Source organism: Garra rufa, chromosome 1, assembly GCF_049309525.1.
Source record: "Garra rufa chromosome 1, GarRuf1.0, whole genome shotgun sequence".
Taxonomy (NCBI): Eukaryota; Metazoa; Chordata; class Actinopteri; order Cypriniformes; family Cyprinidae; genus Garra; species Garra rufa.
This window is the reverse complement of record NC_133361.1, coordinates 23,309,381-23,330,975: the sequence shown is the minus strand read 5'-3', so window position 1 is coordinate 23,330,975 and position 21,595 is coordinate 23,309,381. Positions and strand designations below refer to the sequence as shown.

General features: G+C 36.1%; 1 protein-coding gene across 1 annotated transcript in view; it reads left to right on the top strand.

The window, feature by feature from the left end:
- The window catches only part of LOC141298071 (Fc receptor-like protein 5), a 29,963-nt gene extending 12,753 nt beyond the window's left edge, over positions 1–17,210 (top strand). Inside the window, exons 4-16 of the mRNA XM_073828615.1 lie at positions 1,028–1,297; positions 2,038–2,286; positions 5,827–5,955; positions 6,496–6,666; positions 6,754–7,041; positions 7,717–7,959; positions 11,184–11,444; positions 11,696–11,968; positions 12,041–12,175; positions 12,644–12,814; positions 12,902–13,189; positions 13,886–14,128; positions 17,080–17,210. Coding sequence (XP_073684716.1) covers positions 1,028–1,297; positions 2,038–2,286; positions 5,827–5,955; positions 6,496–6,666; positions 6,754–7,041; positions 7,717–7,959; positions 11,184–11,444; positions 11,696–11,968; positions 12,041–12,175; positions 12,644–12,814; positions 12,902–13,189; positions 13,886–14,128; positions 17,080–17,210 — 2,852 coding nt within the window. The remainder of the gene's footprint in view (positions 1–1,027; positions 1,298–2,037; positions 2,287–5,826; positions 5,956–6,495; positions 6,667–6,753; positions 7,042–7,716; positions 7,960–11,183; positions 11,445–11,695; positions 11,969–12,040; positions 12,176–12,643; positions 12,815–12,901; positions 13,190–13,885; positions 14,129–17,079) is intronic.
- Positions 17,211–21,595: the final 4,385 nt, after the last annotated feature.

Below are 21,595 nucleotides of genomic sequence, written 5' to 3'. Positions count from 1 at the left end.
GTGATTAAATTATAAGTTTTAACTATTCTCTCAGGTTTATTTGTCAATATTAAATCTATTAAGGTTTGAGAAGATCTTGTTATACGAGTCGGTTTACTTAATAGTTGTGTCATTTGGAAAGGTTTTGTTATTTCTTTAAATTTTTTTCTGCATGATTTATCACACCAATTTAAATTAAAGTCACCTAAAAGAATGACTTCCTTTCCATCATATTTTTTCAGTACATTACCAAGAGAAACAAAAAAATCATTAGTAGCTTTAGGTGGTCGATAAATTGCTAATACACAGAAAGTCATTTGAGGAGATAAAGTAATAGTAATCCCCACACACTCCAAGTTACAGTTACCAATGTCCAATTGTTTACTTTGAATGTGATCTTTTACGTAAATCAGCACACCGCCGCCTTTGCCCTTGTTTCTGTCACGTCTATACAAAGTATATCCTGGCACTTTCACTATAGATGAGGGGGTAGTTGGAGTTAGCCAAGTTTCCGTTAAGCAAAGATAATCAAGATTTGAATCCGTTAACAAATGTTCGATCTGCTCAGTCTTTGACACAATGCTGCGGATGTTTAAATGTCCTCCGAAAATGCCTTTAGGCTTTGTTTTCAAGTTCCAAAGCACGCTCGCGTGATTCACAGTCTGAAACAGTTTTATTTGCTGCTGTTTAAGTAAAACAGCAGTATTTGCAGTTGATGCGGGCTTAGCATGGATCACAGATGTTAATATTTTGTCAGAAATGGAGTTCGGAGCAAAGTTTGTCAGGGTGTTACCTCGTTTTCCCACGCTGGAGCCTTGAGTGTGGGTCTGCGGCGTTTTCACCCCATAAATGGGAACAGCTGATTGTAGAGCGTCCACACGATCTTGACAATCCACAGGCCCGGGGTTTTGATGAATATCCCCACATAGAAGCAGAACCGTGCAGAGAAGGAAAGAATATCCTCGCGTCAAACAGAACTTAAACAATTAGTTCATCTTTAATAAAGAGAATTGTTATGCTCATATTAGAGATGTAATTTCTTTCTTAGATTATTCTTCTCCAGTCTCCGATCTTATCATCAGTCCCAGCAGAACTCAACACTTCACATCTTCCTTTCTCTCTCTGAGCTGTGAGGACCACAGTCACTCTGAAAGATGGAGAGTGAAACGATACAGAGACAGATGGGGGCTGGAAGATTGTTCATCACAAACAGGATCTACATGTACAATAAACTCCACCGACACATCAGACACTGGAGTGTACTGGTGTCAGTCTGAATCTGGAGAGAACAGTCATCCTGTTAATATCACTGTACACTGTAAGTCTGTATTCTTGTTATCATTAATTTCACTGCCACTTTACAATCAAAGCATAAGGCAGGTTGGTTTGGGGTCTTAAAAACCACTTAGTTCTTTAGAACATCTGCATAATGATAAGCCAGCTCGTAAACTTCTGGTAAAGCTCATTTTACCTCTTCTATATATAGGTGGAGACTCTTGAGACTCCTCTCCTGTCTCGTTCTTATCAGAAACTGAGAAAAATAAGTGCAACATCGTAAATAATGATAGCTGCATGAAAATTCAAGTTTGTTTTATTTAACTACATTTAATTTACAGTTTGAATGCATTTGTTTACTGGATCCTTGGACTGAAAAGTTTACAGGGGTTCACCGGTTTAAGAAATTTATGATCGTCAAAACCTGCTTCTTTTCATTTTCAAGGTTCGTTATAATGTACTGATTCAATTTAGTAATCAATAATAATTATAATTCTACCACTCTGCACATCAACACAAGTTTGTTTATTCTATAATTTTGTAACTCTGAATTTAGTCTTAATCATTAAATACACAGCTCTATTTTTGACGTTGGCTTGTCAGATGTGTCTTTTGTTATTACTGTCAATCATAGCAATTATTTGTGCATATTTAACGGATTTTCGTGCATAATTTTTTTAACTCTCATTGTCATTCTTGAAATGGTATACATGTACACCCATTACTATTTGTGCCCACCCATTTTACTTTGTAATTAGTTAATTTTTCTTTGGTTTCTGGTAGTTGGTGTGATTCTGGAGAGTCCTGTTCATCCTGTGGCTGAAGGAGATACTCTGACTCTACGCTGTTTATATAAAAATTCAACTCTACCAAACCTCAGAGCTGATTTCTATAAAGATGGATCACTCATCCAGAGTCAAACTACAGAGCTGATCATCTCTAATGTCTCAAAGTCACATGAGGGTTTCTACTACTGCAAACACCCAGAGAAAGGAGAGTCATCCAAGAGCTGGATCTCAGTCACAGGTGAGAGTCAACTGTTTTTTTTTTTTTTTGTTTGTTTGTTTCACAAAAAGAGAATTTCTTAAGAATGTTGCAGCTGTTGTTGCACATGAAAGTCAAATAGGGTCATAAACATCAGGGCTGCTAGAGGGTGCTAAGCGACTTAAATAATAGATTTAAAGTATGCACAGTAGTCAGTTTTTAAGAATAAAACAAGCTTTTGCAAAGGTCCAGAACAGATTAAGTGATTTTAAAGGGAGCTCTCCTTGCACATTTTCTATTTTATTAACCCAATTAAAAAAAAAAAAAAAAATCATAAAAAAAATAAATACATAAATAAATAAAATTAGGTAAACAGTTACAGGACATGAGAGAGAACAGCAATTTTTGCAGGTATTAATACTGAAATATTATTAGTATCTTGATAACAGTAATTTGTTATTGTTAGGGGTGCGTGCAGGACGAGACGATATTCACAAATACAATATATTTAATATAATTCTCCAAGAGGAACAAGGCAGGAACACAAAGAGCTTTCACACACATCAAAACGTTAAAGGTCCACTGAAGTGCCTTGAAACACGCAGCGTTATTCTATGTGGTGACGTACTTTTAACTGAAACAAAAACATATCGCCCAGCCCCGCCCACTAATTTTGAATAGCCAATAGCGTTCCATTTATATCTGCTCGGGCAAGAGCCGTTGAGCTCGGTAAAGCCGCATTTGTAAGCTTATGACAGCCACAGACTAATAAATTACCCCACAAATTCAATATGAAACTTGCTAAAACGAAATAGTGATCATTATCATGCTGAGGCTGTGTAGTTTAATACATGTCGACCGCACATATGAGGGCTTATGATCTCCTCCGCGTCTCTGTGTAGGGGGCGGGACACTACGGACTCTAGAGAGCATTTGATTGGACAGATCGCTTGATGAGAAACTGAAGTACACGGTGATATCATCCAAATCCTTGATTCATATTGGCGGAAGTGACGAGACTGTAAGTTTTGAATGCCCATATCTTGTAAACGCGAATTTTGTCTTTGTTTTGCAGCACACTAGCTTATAGATCACCTTAAGGCTAATATATCCATACTAAAAGCCAAAAAACTTTAATTTTGATTTCAGGGGGACTTTAAGGACTGACAGAGAACTGAAAACAGAGACAGACTTTTAAAGGGGAACTAATGATTAAACACAGGTGACACAGATGACTAATGATACAAGGACAGGTGCTAGGAATAATGATGACGAGGGCTAAACCAAATGATACAGATCAATTGGGGGAAGACAAATGGGATAAACCAAAGACATAAACTGACAGAACTGTGACAGTTATAACTCTATTGTATAATTATTTGTAAGAACAATAGTCTTGTAAAAAAAAAAAAAAAAAAAAAAAAAAGAGTGCAAAAATGTCTCTTGTGCTGATAAGTGTGAGCAGGATCTCAAGGTGAATTCCTGTTGTACATCTTTTAAACCTCATATGTTAAAAAAAAAACTTCCTTCCCTGCCATTAGCAGCCAGCAGTCCACACGTATTTCAAACACAACACTCATTCTGCCTCACACAAATATCGCAAACATACACAAACATTAATGCACGCACTTTCACAAAGTGCTTAGTAATTCTTGCTGTTTGGTTTGGTTTATTTGTATTTTCTACAATTATAATCTAATGTCTAACAATGTTTGATGTGATTTAAAAAAATGATGAAAGTATTCTGTTTTATATTTTAATTTATTTAATTTATTATTAAATTAATTTATGTTATTATTTTTATTTTTTATTTTTTTGTAAAAGTTAATATTCTCTCCTTGATTTTATTCTAACCCACCACCGCTACAACCCTCACTAATTTCAGAAGTGGCCTCATTCGTTTAATTCTGTAACTAGGCCTGACAAAACAACCCTGTACTGCACTTTCACTGTAACATAAAAACATTGAGACATTTTTCAAAATGTCTTCTATTGTGTTCACGTGTGGAAAGTAACTCATACAGGTTTGGAACAACATGAGGGTGAATAAAATATGAGATATTTTTTTAGGGTGAACTATTCCTTTAAAATTGTGACACCCAAGAAGAAATCATATATCTTCGTTATTTTAGCAGGTCGTTTTGCACCATTTCTGACTGTTGAGCCACAGAGTTCATTATTCACTGGAGATTCAGTTACTCTGAGATGTGAGGTGGATCAGTCATGGGATGGATGTGAGTTTATATGGAGAAAAGACTCAAACCCTGAGTCTACCGAAGCTGCAAATAAAACAATCAATTCAGTGAAAGTCTCTGATGGAGGAGAGTACAGGTGCAGAGCACGAAAAGGAGAAAATTACACGTATTACAGTAAACCAGTAACAGTGACCATATACGGCAAGTATTTTTCCCCACATAATTGACTGAATCAGTGAATATTGCAGCTATAGAGAACAACACTTCAGTCTCATCTGATTTTGTATGTGTGTTTTACAGTCAAGTAACTGTTATCATACAGTACAAACAGCACATTTTATTATTTTTATTTATGGTCCAAGCACAAAAGGTGCTGCAACGCTATTGTAATTGTACCGTTTTGCCAGTTATTCTTTTTCTGCCTTAATGTCTAAGTAAAACTTGATAGTTATAAACCACAGATGACATTCTAGATGTACTTTAAGATTCAGGAAATTCTGGCCATATTGCATGCTAGAACTGAAAAATCACATTAAAGGTGCAGTCACACATTACGTGCCTCAAAATATTGCATGTGAAAGAAAGAGGGACAAAATACTTTGAATAAAAGTTGTTATGCCAGCTGGCAACAAAACAACTGGCTAAGTAGATGCCACTCATTAATTGTGGTTCTTCTGTTACAAGGCTTCGCCCACACATAGCTGAGTGCTGAACCTCACACAATGCTTGCTATTGATCAGTGTTGCAAATTTGCATAGGGAAATTTATTTGTCAGACAAAATTCTTAATTGTGCCAATTCCCACTGGGAAATTTTATTAACTATCAAGACTCAAAAGTCTTGTTTCTTCTAGATCCTTGCTTACAGTTTAAGAGTATACATTTCTACAGTAGGCTGCAAGCAAAACAATTATTATTTTTTTTTTTTTTTGTCTTCAGTAATAGTTGTAAACCATTTGTTCTTATTACTTAAATGTAATAGTATTTTAATTTATTTTGTTATTTATCACATTATTTACATTGTGAATTGTTGTCATTATCTAGAAAGACCAAATGCCAAAGTGACCATCAAACCTGATCAACATGTATTCAGAGGAGAGACAGTCACTCTCAGATGTGACATTGATGGTGAAGGAGTCACTAGCTGGCACTACAGCTGGTATAAAGATGGTTCAGTACATGTTTTCAGTGAACTACAGGAACACACATTTTGGTTTGTCAGGACGTCTGATGCAGGTCAATACTCCTGTCATGGAAGAGAGACTGAAGGATTGCGAACATCACACATCAGTGATGCAGTTACACTGACAGCATCATGTGAGTTTGATCATTTCTTCATAAACACACACACATTTAACATATTATTAATGAGTGATTTCTCTATTTCAGATCGAGCTAGACCAGTTTTAAGTGTTTCTCCACAGAAGTGGTTGACTGAAGGAGATTCAGTGACTCTGATCTGTGAGGTTAGCGGCTCTTCTACAGGATGGACATTCAGCTGGTACACTGAAACTGTTTCATCAGGTAAAATATATTGTTCTTCATGTGGTAACTTCTAAATGAACTGTTCAAATGTAAAATATGATTGAATAAGACCCAGTGAACCTGATTGCATTGGATTACTCGATTATTTAAAGCTGTAGTGTGCAATTTCAGTGTTGCTATAATGTCATCAAACAAAATGGTTGGTTAGCTGCTCAAACAAATCTGTTTTTCTAGCACCACAGAATTATTGTTCTGTGGGAAATAAACATGGCTAATTTGTTGTCTTTGCTCGTAGGCTGCAAAAAAAAAAAAAAAAAAAAAGAGGTAATTTTCTGCCAGGACATTATTCAGTAATTTTATTAACATTTCCGTTAACGTAAACTTAAAAAAAAAAAAAAAAGTCCAAATACTGCTAAAAAACCTGTAAAACATAGAAAACATCTTCGTATTAATACAATACATTGTGCCCTGTTTTTTTACACTGTGTAATACAATATATTAACATAAAAAATGCTTATATTACCTTTTAAAGGTCAGGTATGCACATTTAACTGACAACTGCATTCTCAGTTTATACAGGCAGCAGACATCGTTATAAGCTGCTCTCAGACAGCAGCAGAGGAGCTGGAGGAAACTACACTGTCAGTTCTGCTGCTCTAAATCACACAGGAGTTTATATGTGTGAAGCAGAGAGAGGAAAACCAGCATATTACACACTTTGCAGCAACAGAGAGTTTATATGGGTCACTGGTGAGTTCAAACTCAACTTAAACGATTAATTAATCTTTAAGAAAGAGAATTTTAATGCTCAAATTTGAGATATAATTTCTTTTTTAGATTATTCTTTTCCAGTCTCCAATCTGGTCATCAGTCCCAACAGAACTCAACACTTCACATCTGCCTCTCTCTCTCTGAGCTGTGAGGACCAGAGTAACTCTGATAGATGGACAGTGAGAAGATACTCAGACAGATGGTGGTGGCTAAGAGATTGTTCATCATCAGTGTGGGGATCACAAACAGGATCTACATATACAATCAGCTCCACCAGCACATCAGACACTGGAGTGTACTGGTGTCAGTCTAAATCTGGAGAGTACAGTCATCCTGTTAATATCACTGTACACTGTGAGTCTGTGTTATTGCTATTATTATCATCATTTATGATCAAAGAATAAAGCAGTAGTTGGTTCGGGATCTTTTTGGCTTGAGCCAGGAGGCAACCACTTAGCAACATCTTACTGTAGCAACACACAGAAAACAACTTTGACACCAGTGGGATCAACAACTGTTATGGCACTCCTTTATCAAGTTTGCAAATGTACCATCAGTTTAAAGCAACCAGCCTGATGCGATGGACTCATCCAAGTTGTTAAAATCTTTTTTTGATTCCTGTTTATTTGTACTTTAAAGCAAGAACCATCTTTCAACTTTATATAACAACAAGATATGGATCGACGGTCAAAAACTGTATCGCTCCGTCTTTTGCTTGCTACACCACTAACTGGGATATGACGTCGTAATCAGTCATCAGTTAGCAAGCACATAATAAGAGCAAATAATAACAGTATAAACAATTCTTAATGATTATAAAAAATACAAATGCAACAAATAATAATTTTAATGATACTTCAGTATTCCCATATTTACAAAATATATATTATGGCTCTAACAGCAACATTAAATATCTAATTTTGTTAGAAAATGTAATCAATTTTTAATTATTTACTTGCTTCAGTTAACTATGTCACAATTATACTTTTTACTGTTTGCAGTCAGTTCATGTTTCCTCTGTTTCTGTAGCTGATGTGATTCTGGAGAGTCCTGTTCATCCTCTGACTGAAGGAGATACTCTGACTCTACGCTGTTTATATAAAAATTCGACTCTACCAAACCTCAGAGCTGATTTCTATAAAGATGGATCACTCATCCAGAGTCAAACTACAGAGATGATCATCTCTACTGTCTCAAAGTCACATGAGGGTTTCTACTACTGCAAACACCCATTGAAAGGAAAGTCACCCAAGAGCTGGATCTCAGTCAGAGGTGAGAGTCAGTGGATTTTTTTTTTTTTTTTTTTTTTCCACAAAAAGATATATTTGAAGAATGTTTCTGCTGTTGTTGCACATATTATTAACATCAAGTGGGGTCCAAAATACAGACCCAGTTCACACCAGGGATATCAGAGGGTGCTAAGCACCCTTAGTTGAAATGCATCAAAGGTTTCTATTCACTCATGAATGCAATGGCCAATCAGAGGTGTTTAAGTTAAGCTGAAATCCTCTTACTACCTCTCAAAATTCCATAGTGACTGAATTCAGCAACTTAAATAAGAGTTTCTTACAAAGTATGCATGGTAGCTTCTAGGATAATAATGAGAGCTTTCACAAGAGATCAGAATAGATTGAGACGCACATGTGATGTTGCCGAGGGCTAGGATGCCAGGCCAATAATCTCCTCAAGTGCAGTGGGCCAGTGAAAACTAGCTGCTGCCCCTTGTGTCCTGGACTACAGAGAGGAGCGCATGCGGCCTCGCCCCACCTGGACCTCTCCTTTCTGACTGCTGCCCTTCCTTCACAATTCCCTAGCTTAACGAAGACACCAGATCCCCCATTTATTTTGGACACTCATTCACCTTTGGACACTTTTTTCCCCCCATTTTATGTTTATTTTTTGTTAAATAAAGACCTCTCTGAACCCTAATGCTGCACCCACATGCGTATTTCATTTGCTTCTCCTGCCACAATGTATACAGGGCCTTGCGAAATTATTCATATCCCTTCATTTTTTCACATTTTGTTATGTTGCTGCCTTATGTTAAACTACTTTAAATTACTTTTTTCCCACATCAGTCTACACTCCCTACTCCATAATGGCAAAGCAAAAAATAGGTTTTTAACATTTGTGCAGATTTATCAAAAAATAAAAAAACTGAAAAGATCCCGTTGCATACAGTAAGTATTCATACCCTTTTCTGGGGCACTTGAAATTTAGCCCAGGAGCATTCATATTGCTTCTAGATGTTACTACACTTCGAGTGGAGTTAAACTGTGGCAAATTCATTTGAATGACTGAGTATGATTTAGAAAGACACACACCTCTCAGAAAAGGTCTAACAGCTGAAAATGCATATGTACTGAGTTAAGGGTATGAATTCTTATGCAAAGTACTTATTTCAGTGTTTTATTTTTAATAAATTTGTAAAATTTGCAAATCTGGTTTTTGCTTTGTCATTATTATGGTGTAAAGTGTAAATTTGACAAATTTATTAAAAATAAAACACTGAAATAAGTATGTTGCATAAGTATTCATACCCTTAACTCAGTACATAGTTGAAGCACCTTTACAGCCTCAAGTCTTTTTGGGTATGATGTGACCAGCTTTGCACATCTGCATTTGGCAATTATCTGCCATTCTTTGCCTCACCTTTTCACCTCTCAAGCTCTGTCAGCTTAGATGGGGGCAGACATTTTCCTAGTTGTCCCAGACTCCTAGTTGTTCCAATCATCTTCCATTATGAATAATGCTTCTGTAAACCTTCAATGCAGCAGATTTTTTTCTGAACTCTTCCCTAGATCATTGCCTTAACGCAAGTCTGTCACTGAGCTCTACAGGCAGTTATCTTGACCTCAAGACTTGGTTTTTGCTCTGATATGCATTTTCAGCTGTTACACATTTTCTGAGAGGTGTGTCTTTCTAAATCATACTCATTCAAATGAATTTACCACAGTTTAACTCCACTCGAAGTCTAGTAACATCTAGAAGCAATATGAATGCTCCTGAGCTAAATTTTGAGTGTCCCAGAAAAGGGTATGAATACTTATGCAACGGGATCTTTTCAGTTTTTTATTTTTAATAAATTTGCACAAATGTTAAAAACCTATTTTTTGCTTTGCCATTATGGAGTAGGGAGTGTAGATTGATGTGGGAAAAAAGTAATTTAAAGTAGTTTAACATAAGGCAGCAACATAACAAAATGAGAAAAAAATGAAGGGGTATGAATAATTTCGGAAGGCACGGTATATTTCATTAACAATTTGAATGAAAGCTTTGTTTTTCAAATAAACAAATAAAGAAATAGAATTAGGTAAATTGTTATGGGGAGTGAATGGCAAAAATGTGCAGGTCTTAATCCTGAAATGTTGGTATCATGATAACACTTATTTGTTATACATGGTCAGCAAAATATTAATTCTCTCATACTATTTCTAAAGCATAATTATTTATAAAAAATAATGATCTTGTAAATCTCTAACAGTACAATACTACAGACCAATTACCAGTTTGTAAACATTCGGGATGCGCTTGCATCATGGTTGCAGAAAACCTAAGAGAGATAGCCTTTACGGCTAGAGAATTACGCGGATACTGTACAAAATAGTTAGATTTAAAAAGATTATAGATCATATTAATTAGATGTTATTTTCAAACTGTTCTCTGCATTTTACACTGGTATTCAACAAAATTGACTAGAGTGGGATAGTCTTACAGATCCGAAACAGAGATTGATTTTCGTGGCCAAAGCCTATCTGGTGACAGAAATTGATGGTTTTCAGGTGTCAGTCTATGGAGCCATAGAATAAAAGAATAAAAAAAGTGATGTAAAAATGTTAATAGTATTAGGTTTAAATAATATTTCTTGCTGTAATTGTAGGGATAATACAATACGTCCCCTATGAACAGCATATGTGAATATGTAGACATATTGTATATTCTACAGCATATCCCTATTGTTTAAATCAAATGTGCTTTAAAAAATAGTGATCATAGCAGTTTTCATCTGTAGTATGTCCATTTAAACGTCTGTGTTTAGCTTTAAATGGTGTCTTTGACAGTATTCTATAAAAAATTATTTGCATTTCGATTTTTTTTACATCAGAAGGCACAAAAAAAATGAATTTTATTCAATGGATTTTACCTGTTTACCTTCACTTGTTACCAGTGTTTTTCTGCAACCACTATACGTGCGCAGCTGCAAGTGACCTAACTGTGACGTCTACTCCAAATTGGTCTATAGGATCCTTACTAATTTCAGAAGTGGCCTCATTGATTTGATTCTGGAACTGGGCCTGACAAAACAACCTGTACTGCACTTTCACTGTAACAACATAAAAACATTCTTCAAAATGTCTTCTTTTGTGTTCACCTGAGGAAAGTAACTCATACAAGCATGAGGATGAATAAGTTAGAAGAGAATTTTGATTTTAGGTTGAACTATCCATTTAAAATTGTGACACCCAAGAAGTAATTTATCTTAATTATTTTAACAGGTCTTACTGCACCATTTCTGACTGTTAAGCCACAGAGTTTATTGTTTACTGGAGACTCAGTTACTCTGAGATGTGAGGTGAATCAGTCATGGGATGGATGGGAGTTTGTATGGAGAAAAGACTCAAACCCTGAGTCTACCGAAGCTGCAAATAAAACAATCAATTCAGTGAAAGTCTCTGATGGAGGAGAGTACAGGTGCAGAGCACGAAAAGAAGATCATTATACATATTACAGTGAACCAGTAACAGTGACAGTATACGGCAAGTATTTTTCCTTACATAATGAACTGCAGTCATAATATTTTTATAAATTTTGTAAAAAAATATATATTACTATTTTAACACAACAGTTGTTTGCTGTTTTAAAGATTACAAGGTCACGCATACAGTATTTATGATAGAAATAAATAAAAAGGGCGCTAAGATAAATGCTTGTAAAAACAGGACAATTTATTATTTTAATTTATTTTATTATCCCATTATATTTATTGTGAATTGTTGTCATTGTACAGAAAGACCAAATGCCAAAGTGACCATCAAACCTGATCAACATGTATTCAGAGGAGAGACAGTCACTCTCAGATGTGACATTGATGGTGAAGGAGTCACTAGCTGGCACTACAGCTGGTATAAAGATGGTTCAGTACATGTTTTCAGTGAACTACAGGAACACACATTTTGGTTTGTCAGGACGTCTGACGCAGGTCAATACTCCTGTTATGGAAGAGAGACTGAAGGATTGCGAACATCAAACATCAGTGATGCAGTTACACTGACAGTATCAGGTGAGTTTGATCATTTCTTCATAAACACACACACATTTAACATGTTATTAATGAGTGATTTCTCTATTTCAGATGGAGCTAGACCAGTTTTAAGTGTTTCTCCACAGAAGTGGTTGACTGAAGGAGATTCAGTGACTCTGATCTGTGAGGTTAGCGGCTCTTCTACAGGCTGGACATTCAGCTGGTACACTGAAACTGTTTCAAAAGGTAAAATATAATGTGCTTAATGTGGTAACTTCTAAATGAACTGTGCTATAGTGTCATCAAACAAAATGGTTGGTTAGCTGCTCAAACAAATCTGTTTTTCTAGCACCACAGAATTATTCTTCTGGGGAAAATAAACATGGCTAATTTGTTGTCTTTGCTTGTAGGCTGCAAAAAAAAAAAAAAAAAAAAAGGAGGTAATTTTCTGTCAGGACATTATTCAGTAATTTTATTACTTTATTATTTTAGTAATCCGTTAATGTAACCTCTAAAAAAAAACAAAATTCCAAATACAGCTAAAATAAAAACTGTAAAAAATAAATATAGAAAACACCTTCGTATTAATACAATACATTGTGCCCTGTTTTTTACACTGTGTAATACAATATATTAACATTAAAAATGCTTATATTACCTTTTAAAGGTCAGGTATGCACATTTAACTGACAACTGCATTCTCAGTTTATACAGGCAGCAGATATCATCATAAGCTGCTCTCAGACAGCAGCAGAGGAGCTGGAGGAAACTACACTGTCAGTTCTGCTGCTCTAAATCACACAGGAGTTTATGTGTGTGAAGCAGAGAGAGGAAAACCAGCATATTACACACGTTGCAGCAACAGAGAGTTTATATGGGTCACTGGTGAGTTCAAACTCAACTTTAACAATTAGTTCATCTTTAAGAAAGAGAATTTTAATGCTCAAATTTGAGATATAATTTCTTTTTTAGATTATTCTTTTCCAGTCTCCAATCTGATCATAAGTCCCAACAGAACTCAACACTTCACATCTGCCTCTCTCTCTCTGAGCTGTGAGGACCAGAGTAACTCTGGTAGATGGACAGTGAGAAGATACTCAGACAGATGGTGGTGGCTAAGAGATTGTTCATCATCAGACTGGGGATCACAAACAGGATCTACATATACAATCAGCTCCACCAGCACATCAGACACTGGAGTGTACTGGTGTCAGTCTGAATCTGGAGAGAACAGTCATTCTGTTAATATCACTGTACACTGTGAGTCTGTGTTATTGCTATTATTATCATCATTTATGATCAAAGAATAAAGCAGTAGTTGGTTCGGGATCTTTTTGGCTTGAGCCAGGAGGCAACCACTTAGCAACATCTTACTGTAGCAACACACAGAAAACAACTTTGACACCAGTGGGATCAACAACTGTTATGGCACTCCTTTATCAAGTTTGCAAATGTACCATCAGTTTAAAGCAACCAGCCTGATGCGATGGACTCATCCAAGTTGTTATATTCCTTTTTGATTCCTGTTTATTTGTACTTCAAAGCAAGAACCATCTTTCAACTTTATATAACAACAAGATATGGATCGATGGTCAAAAACTGTATCGCTCCGTCTTTTGCTTGCTACACCACTAACTGGGATATGACGTCGTAATCAGTCATCAGTTAGCAAGCACATAATAAGAGCAAATAATAACAGTATAAACAATTCTTAATGATTATAAAAAAAATACAAATGCAACAAATAATAATTTTAATGATACTTCAGTATTCCCATATTTACAAAATATATATTATGGCTCTCAGCAACATTAAATATCTAATTTTGTTAGAAAATTTAATCAATTTTTAATTATTTACTTGCTTCAGTTAACTATGTCACAATTATACTTTTTACTATTTGCACTCTATTTGTTCTATTTGTACTATTTGTTCATGTTTCCTCTGTTTCTGTAGCTGATGTGATTCTGGAGAGTCCTGTTCATCCTCTGACTGAAGGAGATACTCTGACTCTACGCTGTTTATATCAACATTCGACTCTACCAAACCTCAGAGCTGATTTCTATAAAGATGGATCACTCATCCAGAATCAAACTACAGAGAAAATCATCTCTACTGTCTCAAAGTCACATGAGGGTTTCTACTACTGCAAACACCCAGTGAAAGGAAAGTCACCCAAGAGCTGGATCTCAGTCAGAGGTGAGAGTCAATTAAACTTTTTTTGTCTTTTTTAGAGATATAGTTACAGGGAGTGTGAGAGAGAGAAACCAACAAGACTCTGCAGGTCTTAATACTGAAATGTTTTTATCATGATCATTTAACCATTCTTTGTTTCAGAGCAAATAGATTTGGCAAAATCTCCTCATGTTTATGTAAATTCAATGCGGTATATCAGAGCGTTTTTTGATGGCTGTTGTTGTTGTTTATTAAATATTATTATTCAATAAATAATATTTTATATAAAAAATAGTATTTAAAAGTGTTTAGTATTGAGAAATGGTGTTTGTTCTCGTGGCGGTTATTTTAGTTACATTGTTTTGCCATTAGATGGCGAAAAAAGAAGAGTCAGCAGTAAAGACTTTTAGACTGAAAAATAAACACGGTTAGAACAGAAGGTTTTTTTAGTTTCAACAACAGCTTGCGGAGGTAACAAATGCACTGAGCAGCACTGTCTTCGGAAATCACCCTTAAAGGAACACTCCACCCCCCCCCCCCCCCCCCGAGTTAGCATAGATCATCGAATCCTATTAGACCAATAGGATCGCGTTCAAAAATGACCAACGAGTTTCCATATTTGTTGTATTTAAAACTTGACTCTTCTGTAGTTATATCTTGTACTAAGACCGGTGGAAATGCAAAGCTGCGAGTTTCTAGGCTGATAAGATTAGGAACTACACTTCCATTCCCGCGTAATAGTCAATGAAGTTTGCTGCCGTAATATGGCCGAAGGAGGCGGAGTATTATCAGAAATGAGTTCCCAGCTAGTTTAGCATTTGCACATGTGCTGCGTGGTATTACTGCTCCTGCTTTAGCCTTATTACGGCAGCAAACTTTCTTGACTATTACGCCGGAATGGGAGTGTAGTTCCTAATCTAATCAGCCTAGAAAATTGAAGCTTTGCATTTCCACCGGTCTTAGTACACGATATAACTACAGAAGAGTCAAGTTTTAAATAGGACAAATATGGAAACTCGTTGGTCATTTTTGAAAGTGATGCTATTGGTCTAATAGGATTCAATGATCTATGCTAAGCTATGCTAAAAGTGATATTGCCAGAACAGGAGAACGGATGAATGGATTTCAAAACGGTAAAACTCAACTTATTAACTCGGGGGCAGTTGGAGAATGAACCTATTTCCAAAAAAAGTGGAGTGTTCCTTTAACAGATGAAAGGATATTATGGTTCAAATTAATGTTTCATCATGACTATGAATGAATGCTGTATTAGATGCAGGTAATCATGATCGCTCGAGTCAAAGTTCCTTTAAGACAATTCATTTCACTCATCCCCATCTTTGAAACTCCTCTCAGGCATGCAAGTGCAGATCCTATCTCTTTGAATAGGGAAGCATCAAATTCTCCAAAACTGTTCATTAAGCTTATGATTAAATTTCATATTTGAAAACACCAATGAAATTTGACAACAACAGTCTTATAAAGCTTATGTTCAAATACTGTTAAAAAAAAAAAACTTGTTTTTGATGCTAGACCAGCCAATGTGCATGTGCAGTCATGAGCGCAAGTTTGTGAACGTTGCCTGTTTCTATAGGAACTGGAGCTTGTAATGGCAGCAATTCAATCTTTCATTTAGAAGGCAGGGCTTATTCGCCATGTTGGGCATTTCACTTTCTCCAATTCATTAGTAATACGAGTGCAATCTTCATTTATATAAAGTCTTTGGCTCAGTCCATCTCTTTTTTTTTTTTTTTTTTTTATTATATTTTTATCAGAACAAGGTACATTGAAAGCATTCAGTATTAGAAACACTGTCAAAGGCATTCATTTTTCGTTTTTTACCCACAAAATCAAATCCAACAGAAAACTGAACAAAACAAAACAAAGAGAAAAATAAATAAATAAAATACAATAAAATAAAATAAAAATTCCCAAAAAGAGAGAAAATAAGAGATACAAAAGTGTTTTGGGGACGAAGATGAGGGCTCAGAGTTGGAGGAGTACATTCTTCTCGATATAAATTATTAAAGGATCCCATGTTTTGTAAAATGTTCTAGTTGATCCTTTGAGAAAGTATTTAATTTTTTCGGTTTTTAGAAATGACATTATATCACTAAGCCATAGTGACAGTTTAGGTGCCATTGGTGATTTCCATTCTAAAAGAATTCTTCTTCTAGCTATTAATGTTGCAAATGCCAGGGCATTTTCTTTTTCTTTAGTTATGTGAATATCGTCACTTGGGACACCAAACAAAGCCATTATTGGGTTAGGGTGAATTCTTAAATTAAATGCAGAGTTTAAAATGTCAAATATTGAAAACCAAAATTGTCTCAGTTTAGAACATGACCAGAACATATGGGTTAGATCAGCCTTGCTTGCATTGCAACGATCACATATTTCATCTGTATTTGGGTATATTTTAGCCAGTTTGGTTTTACTATAGTGAATACGGTAGAAAACTTTCATCTGAATCAGACTAAGTCGTGCACAAGAAGAAGTCCCATTTATTCTGTCAACGGCTTTATCCCAAGTGTCCCTGGGTATGTCAATTCCTAACTCTTTTATCCATTCCGTTTTGATCTTATCAATTGATATATTTTTAAGTGTCATAATAAGGTTATATATTCTGGAAATTAGGCCCTTGAGGTGTATAGGGGCCTTAAGAACCAGGTCCAGTCCTGATTCAGAGGGCATTTGAGGAAACTCAGAGCAATGGGTCTGAATAAAGTGACGAACCTGAAGAAATCGAAAAAAGTCAGACTTTTGAAGATAAAATTTTTGTATCAGATCATTGTAATTAGCAAAAATATTATCAATAAAAAAGTCACTACATTTGGCTAAACCAAGGTGCTGCCATTGCTTATAAGTAGCATCTAGCTTGGCAGCTGGGAAAAGATGATTATTACATATGGGGGTTTCCAGGGAAAAGTCTGTAAGTTGAAATGCTTGTCTAAATTGATTATATATTTTGAGAGTTGAAATTACAACTGGATTTGAGGAAAACTGCGAGGGTGAGAATGGTGACTTCATTGTAATCAACACTGCCAGTGATGTTGATTTGCAAGATTTTGCCTCCACCTCACACCATTCTGTATGTGGAGACTGAAACCAATAAATAACTTTTTGCAAATTTGCTGCCCAATAATAATTTAACAAATTTGGGAGAGCCAGTCCACCATCCTTTTTAGGTCTTTCAAGAAACTCTCTACGTATCCTTGGCTTTTTGCCCCCCCCATAAAAAGGAAGACAGCAGCCTATTGGTTGACTGAAAGAAGGATTTTGGCAAGAAAATTGGAAGACTCTGAAACAAATATAATAATCTCGGTAACACATTCATTTTAACACAATTAATTTTATCAGCTAAAGACAAATATATAACACTCCACCGTTGAAAATCTGATTCAAGTTTTTTAATTATGGGACTATAATTTGCTTTAAACAGACCAGTGTATGAACGAGTAATATTTATTCCCAAGTATTTAAATCCTGATTTTGATATGCAAAAAGGCAAGTCTCTATCTGTAATCTGATCTGCCACATGATTTATAGGGAAGCATATACTTTTAGAGAAGTTTAATTTGTAACCTGAAAAGTACCCGTACTCTTTTAATATTTTCACAACTTCAGAGACACATGATAGTGGGTCAGTTATATACAATAATAAATCGTCTGCATAAAGCGAGACTTTATATTCGACATCTATTCTTTTAATACCACTAATAGACTGTGATGACCTAAGTACTGATGATAATGGTTCTATAGCCAGAATAAATAGTAAGGGGCTAAGAGGGCATCCTTGTCGCGTACCTCTAGACAAGGAAAAATATTCTGATATTATCTTATTTGTGACTACTGCTGCCTTTGGCTGATGATAAAGCAAGTGAATCCATGAAATAAATTTTGATCCGAATCCGAATTTATCTAATACTGCAAATAAATAGTTCCATTCAACTCTATCGAACGCCTTCTCTGCGTCTAGAGAAATAATCACTTCAGGATTACTCTCTGACGCAGAAGAATGCACAACATTAAGAAGTTTGCGAATATTAATGAAAGAGTGGCGCCCCTTAATAAAGCCTGTCTGGTCTTGTGATATAATATCTGGTATTATATATTCTATTCTAGAAGCCAGTATTTTAGATAAAATTTTAACATCTACATTTAGTAAGGAAATAGGTCTATAAGAACTACAATCAGGGGCATCTTTATCTGGTTTCAAGAGAACTGTGATATGGGCCTGTGTAAGTGTTTGCGGTAGTTCTGATTGATCAAGAGAGTGATTGAACATATTTAGAAGCAAAGGTGACAGTTGTAGGGAAAAATTTTTATAAAATTCGACCGGAAATCCGTCCGGTCCCGGGGTTTTACCACTCTGCATGGCTCTGATTGAGTCTTCTATCTCTTTAAGTTGTAGAGGTTTATCCAGATTATTCTTTTGGTCTTTATTAACTGTGGGTAGGTTAACTTTAGCCAAGAATGTCGTCATGAAAGAGTTATTCTGTGGGAATTCTGAAGTATACAGATCTAAATAATATTTATGAAAAACAGAATTAATTTCCTGGGGATCTATTGTAATTTCTTGTGATGTTTTCCTAATCTGTGGAATAAGCCGAGATGCTGATTTACTCTTTAGCTGTTGGGCAAGGAGACGACCTGCCTTTTCTCCATGTTCGTAAAATCTGGCACGGGTGAAAACTAAGTCACGCTCTGTTTTTTCTGTCGATAGTAAATCGTATCTCGTTTTAAGACTAAGTTTTTCTCTAGATAGTTCTTCTGTTGGGTTCATAGCATACTGACGATCAGTTTCCTGTATAGATTTAATAAGTTTCTCCAGTGTTCGCTTCTTTTCTTTATTACGTGAGGCAGAGTACGATATTATTTCTCCCCTTATTACAACCTTAAATGTCTCCCATAATAATGATGGTGATATAGAGTCTGTTTTGTTAGTTAGTATAAAATTGTCAATCGCAGACGATATGAATTGGCAGAAGTTTGCATCTGAAAGTAAAGTTGTGTTCAGTCTCCATACTGGCCGTGTTGGATAATTATAAGAAAAACGGATATCAAGAATTACGGGGGCGTGATCTGATTCTACAATAGCAGAGTATTCCATGTTTTCTATTGCCGGAATAAGCCTTTTATCAGTAAAGAAATAATCTATCCTTGAGTATGTCTGATGGACATGTGAAAAGCAAGAGAATTCTTTTTTATCAGGAAATAAAAACCTCCATGGATCCACACAGCCAATTTGAGTCATATATCCAGCAAAGATCTGAGACATTTTTAAAGGAGGTACAGTTTTAGGGTTGGAACGATCCATAACTGTATCCATCACACAATTCAAATCTCCACCAAGTATAAGATGATAAATATTTAAATCTGGTAACAAGGAAAATATTTTTTTCACAAAGCTAACGTCATCCCAGTTGGGAGCATAGACACTAACCAGAACTACTGGTGTGCTGAAAAGATGACCAGATACAATAATGTACCGCCCTTGGGGGTCTGAAATCGTTCCAGATGCAGTAAACTGTACCTTTTTATTGATTAAAATGGCTGCACCCCTAGACCTATGGGTAAAGTTGGAGTGGTAGATCTGGCCAACCCAAGTTTTCCTGAGTCGGTTATGATCTTCGATACGCAGGTGTGTTTCCTGTATAAAGGCTATTTCTGTTTTCAGTTTCCTCATATGCGCAAATATGCGAGTTCTTTTTACAGGTCCATTTAACCCTCTAACATTCCAGCTAACAAAGCGTACTGCTGACCCTCTAGTACTTTTTACTTTGTTCTCCATATCTGACATTTTTTATCTGACAACTGTCTATATGTATCCTCTGTCTGTAACTGGAAAGGGTGATGGGACGAGGAAGGGGGGAGGGGGGAGGGGCAAAAAAAAAAAAAAAAAAAAAACACTTGGTAAAATAAAAAAATAAAAAAAAAGGCCAAAACTATATTACATTCTAGATTTGTCTGTTGAACAGAGACAAACCGCAGCTCGCAACAGTCTCTCAACTTCCGATAATCCAAGTCCATAGATATCAATTTTTTTCCTAGAGCTCCCGAAGTAATCAAATTTTGCATTAAATGTAAAATCAAGCATACAAACAGGTCCATTATGTAGTTCTGCATAGTAACCTTAATATAAATGCAAGGCATATATTTTTTAGCCAATCCACAGTTGTTCATTATGAACACTATCGAAGAATCTGTAAAATAGTTAAACTAAATAAAGTGCATTGCTTTAACAGTTATCAGATATAAAATCAGTAACACAAATAAATCCCATTAAAACAAAAGTTGCACACCTATTACTTGAAATTAGACCTTAATTCAAGAATCTAGGATGAATAATATAACCAAAGAATTATGCAAATAAGGCATCGCAGTTGTCAAAATAGCAAAAAGCATAAAACCACTGTAGAACAGAAAGTGCACTTGAATAAAGGTAAATAATGGTATGCTGAAGAGTTCTTAAGTTATCATAGTTTCTTAGGCCTACCTAAAAGCCAAAATGTCTTTTCTGTATTTCACCATATCGTTGTCACGGTGTGAAGAGTTATTCACGTGTAGCAAACCGTTGATCGTAAAAGTGCTGCGCTTCCTCCGGCGTGTTGAAAAGGAATGTTTCGTCGTTATGACGAACTCGTAGCCTTGCGGGATGAAGCAGCTGGAATCGCACATTCTTTTGATACAGCAGCTGTTTGATATTTTTAAACGTAGCGCGTTTCCTGGCGAGATCGGCGGAGATGTCTGGATAAATCCTCAAAGTCGAGCCCTTGTATTTTGCTTCATTCTGTCTGGCCCATCTTAGCGCTTTTTCTTTCTCCTGGAATCTGTGAAAGCATATAACCAGTGGCCGCGGAGGTCTACCTTCCTGTGGCTTTGGACCAAGCGATCGGTGCGCTCGTTCTAGTTCGGGAGGCTTTTCAAAAACGTCCTGACCCATAACTTCCATTAGCATCTCGGACACGAATTTGACAGTGGATTGGCCTTTCTCACTGTTCTCTGGAACGTTTAGGATCCTGAGATTTGCTCTCCGTGACCGGTTTTCCAGGTCATCAAGTCGATCCATAAGCGTCGCGTTTTGTTCTTTTAGAGTTTTGATCGTTTTTTCGGCCGCAACCAGCGCCGAGAAGTTATCGCTCGCGAGTGTCTCCGTGGCACACAGGCGGGTCTGGAAGCCTGCCAACAATTCCGTTAAAGCATTCACCGATGCCTGAAGCGGCACCATGGACTCTTGAATCAAAGCTGAGATGTCTTCTTTTATCGAAGCTCGTTGCTTTGTTAACTCGTTTACCAGTTGGTTCATTGAGACACCGTCGTTATCTGCTGGGGTTTCTTCAGATTTCCCTGCGCTAGCCATCGTAGCTAATTTGCTAGCTATGCTGGTTCTCGTTGTTGGCGGGGCATTTACTGCTGCTTTGTGCTTGCTCATCTTGCTGTATCAGTAACTTTGTACTAAGCACTTATTTTACACTTATAGAACGTTTT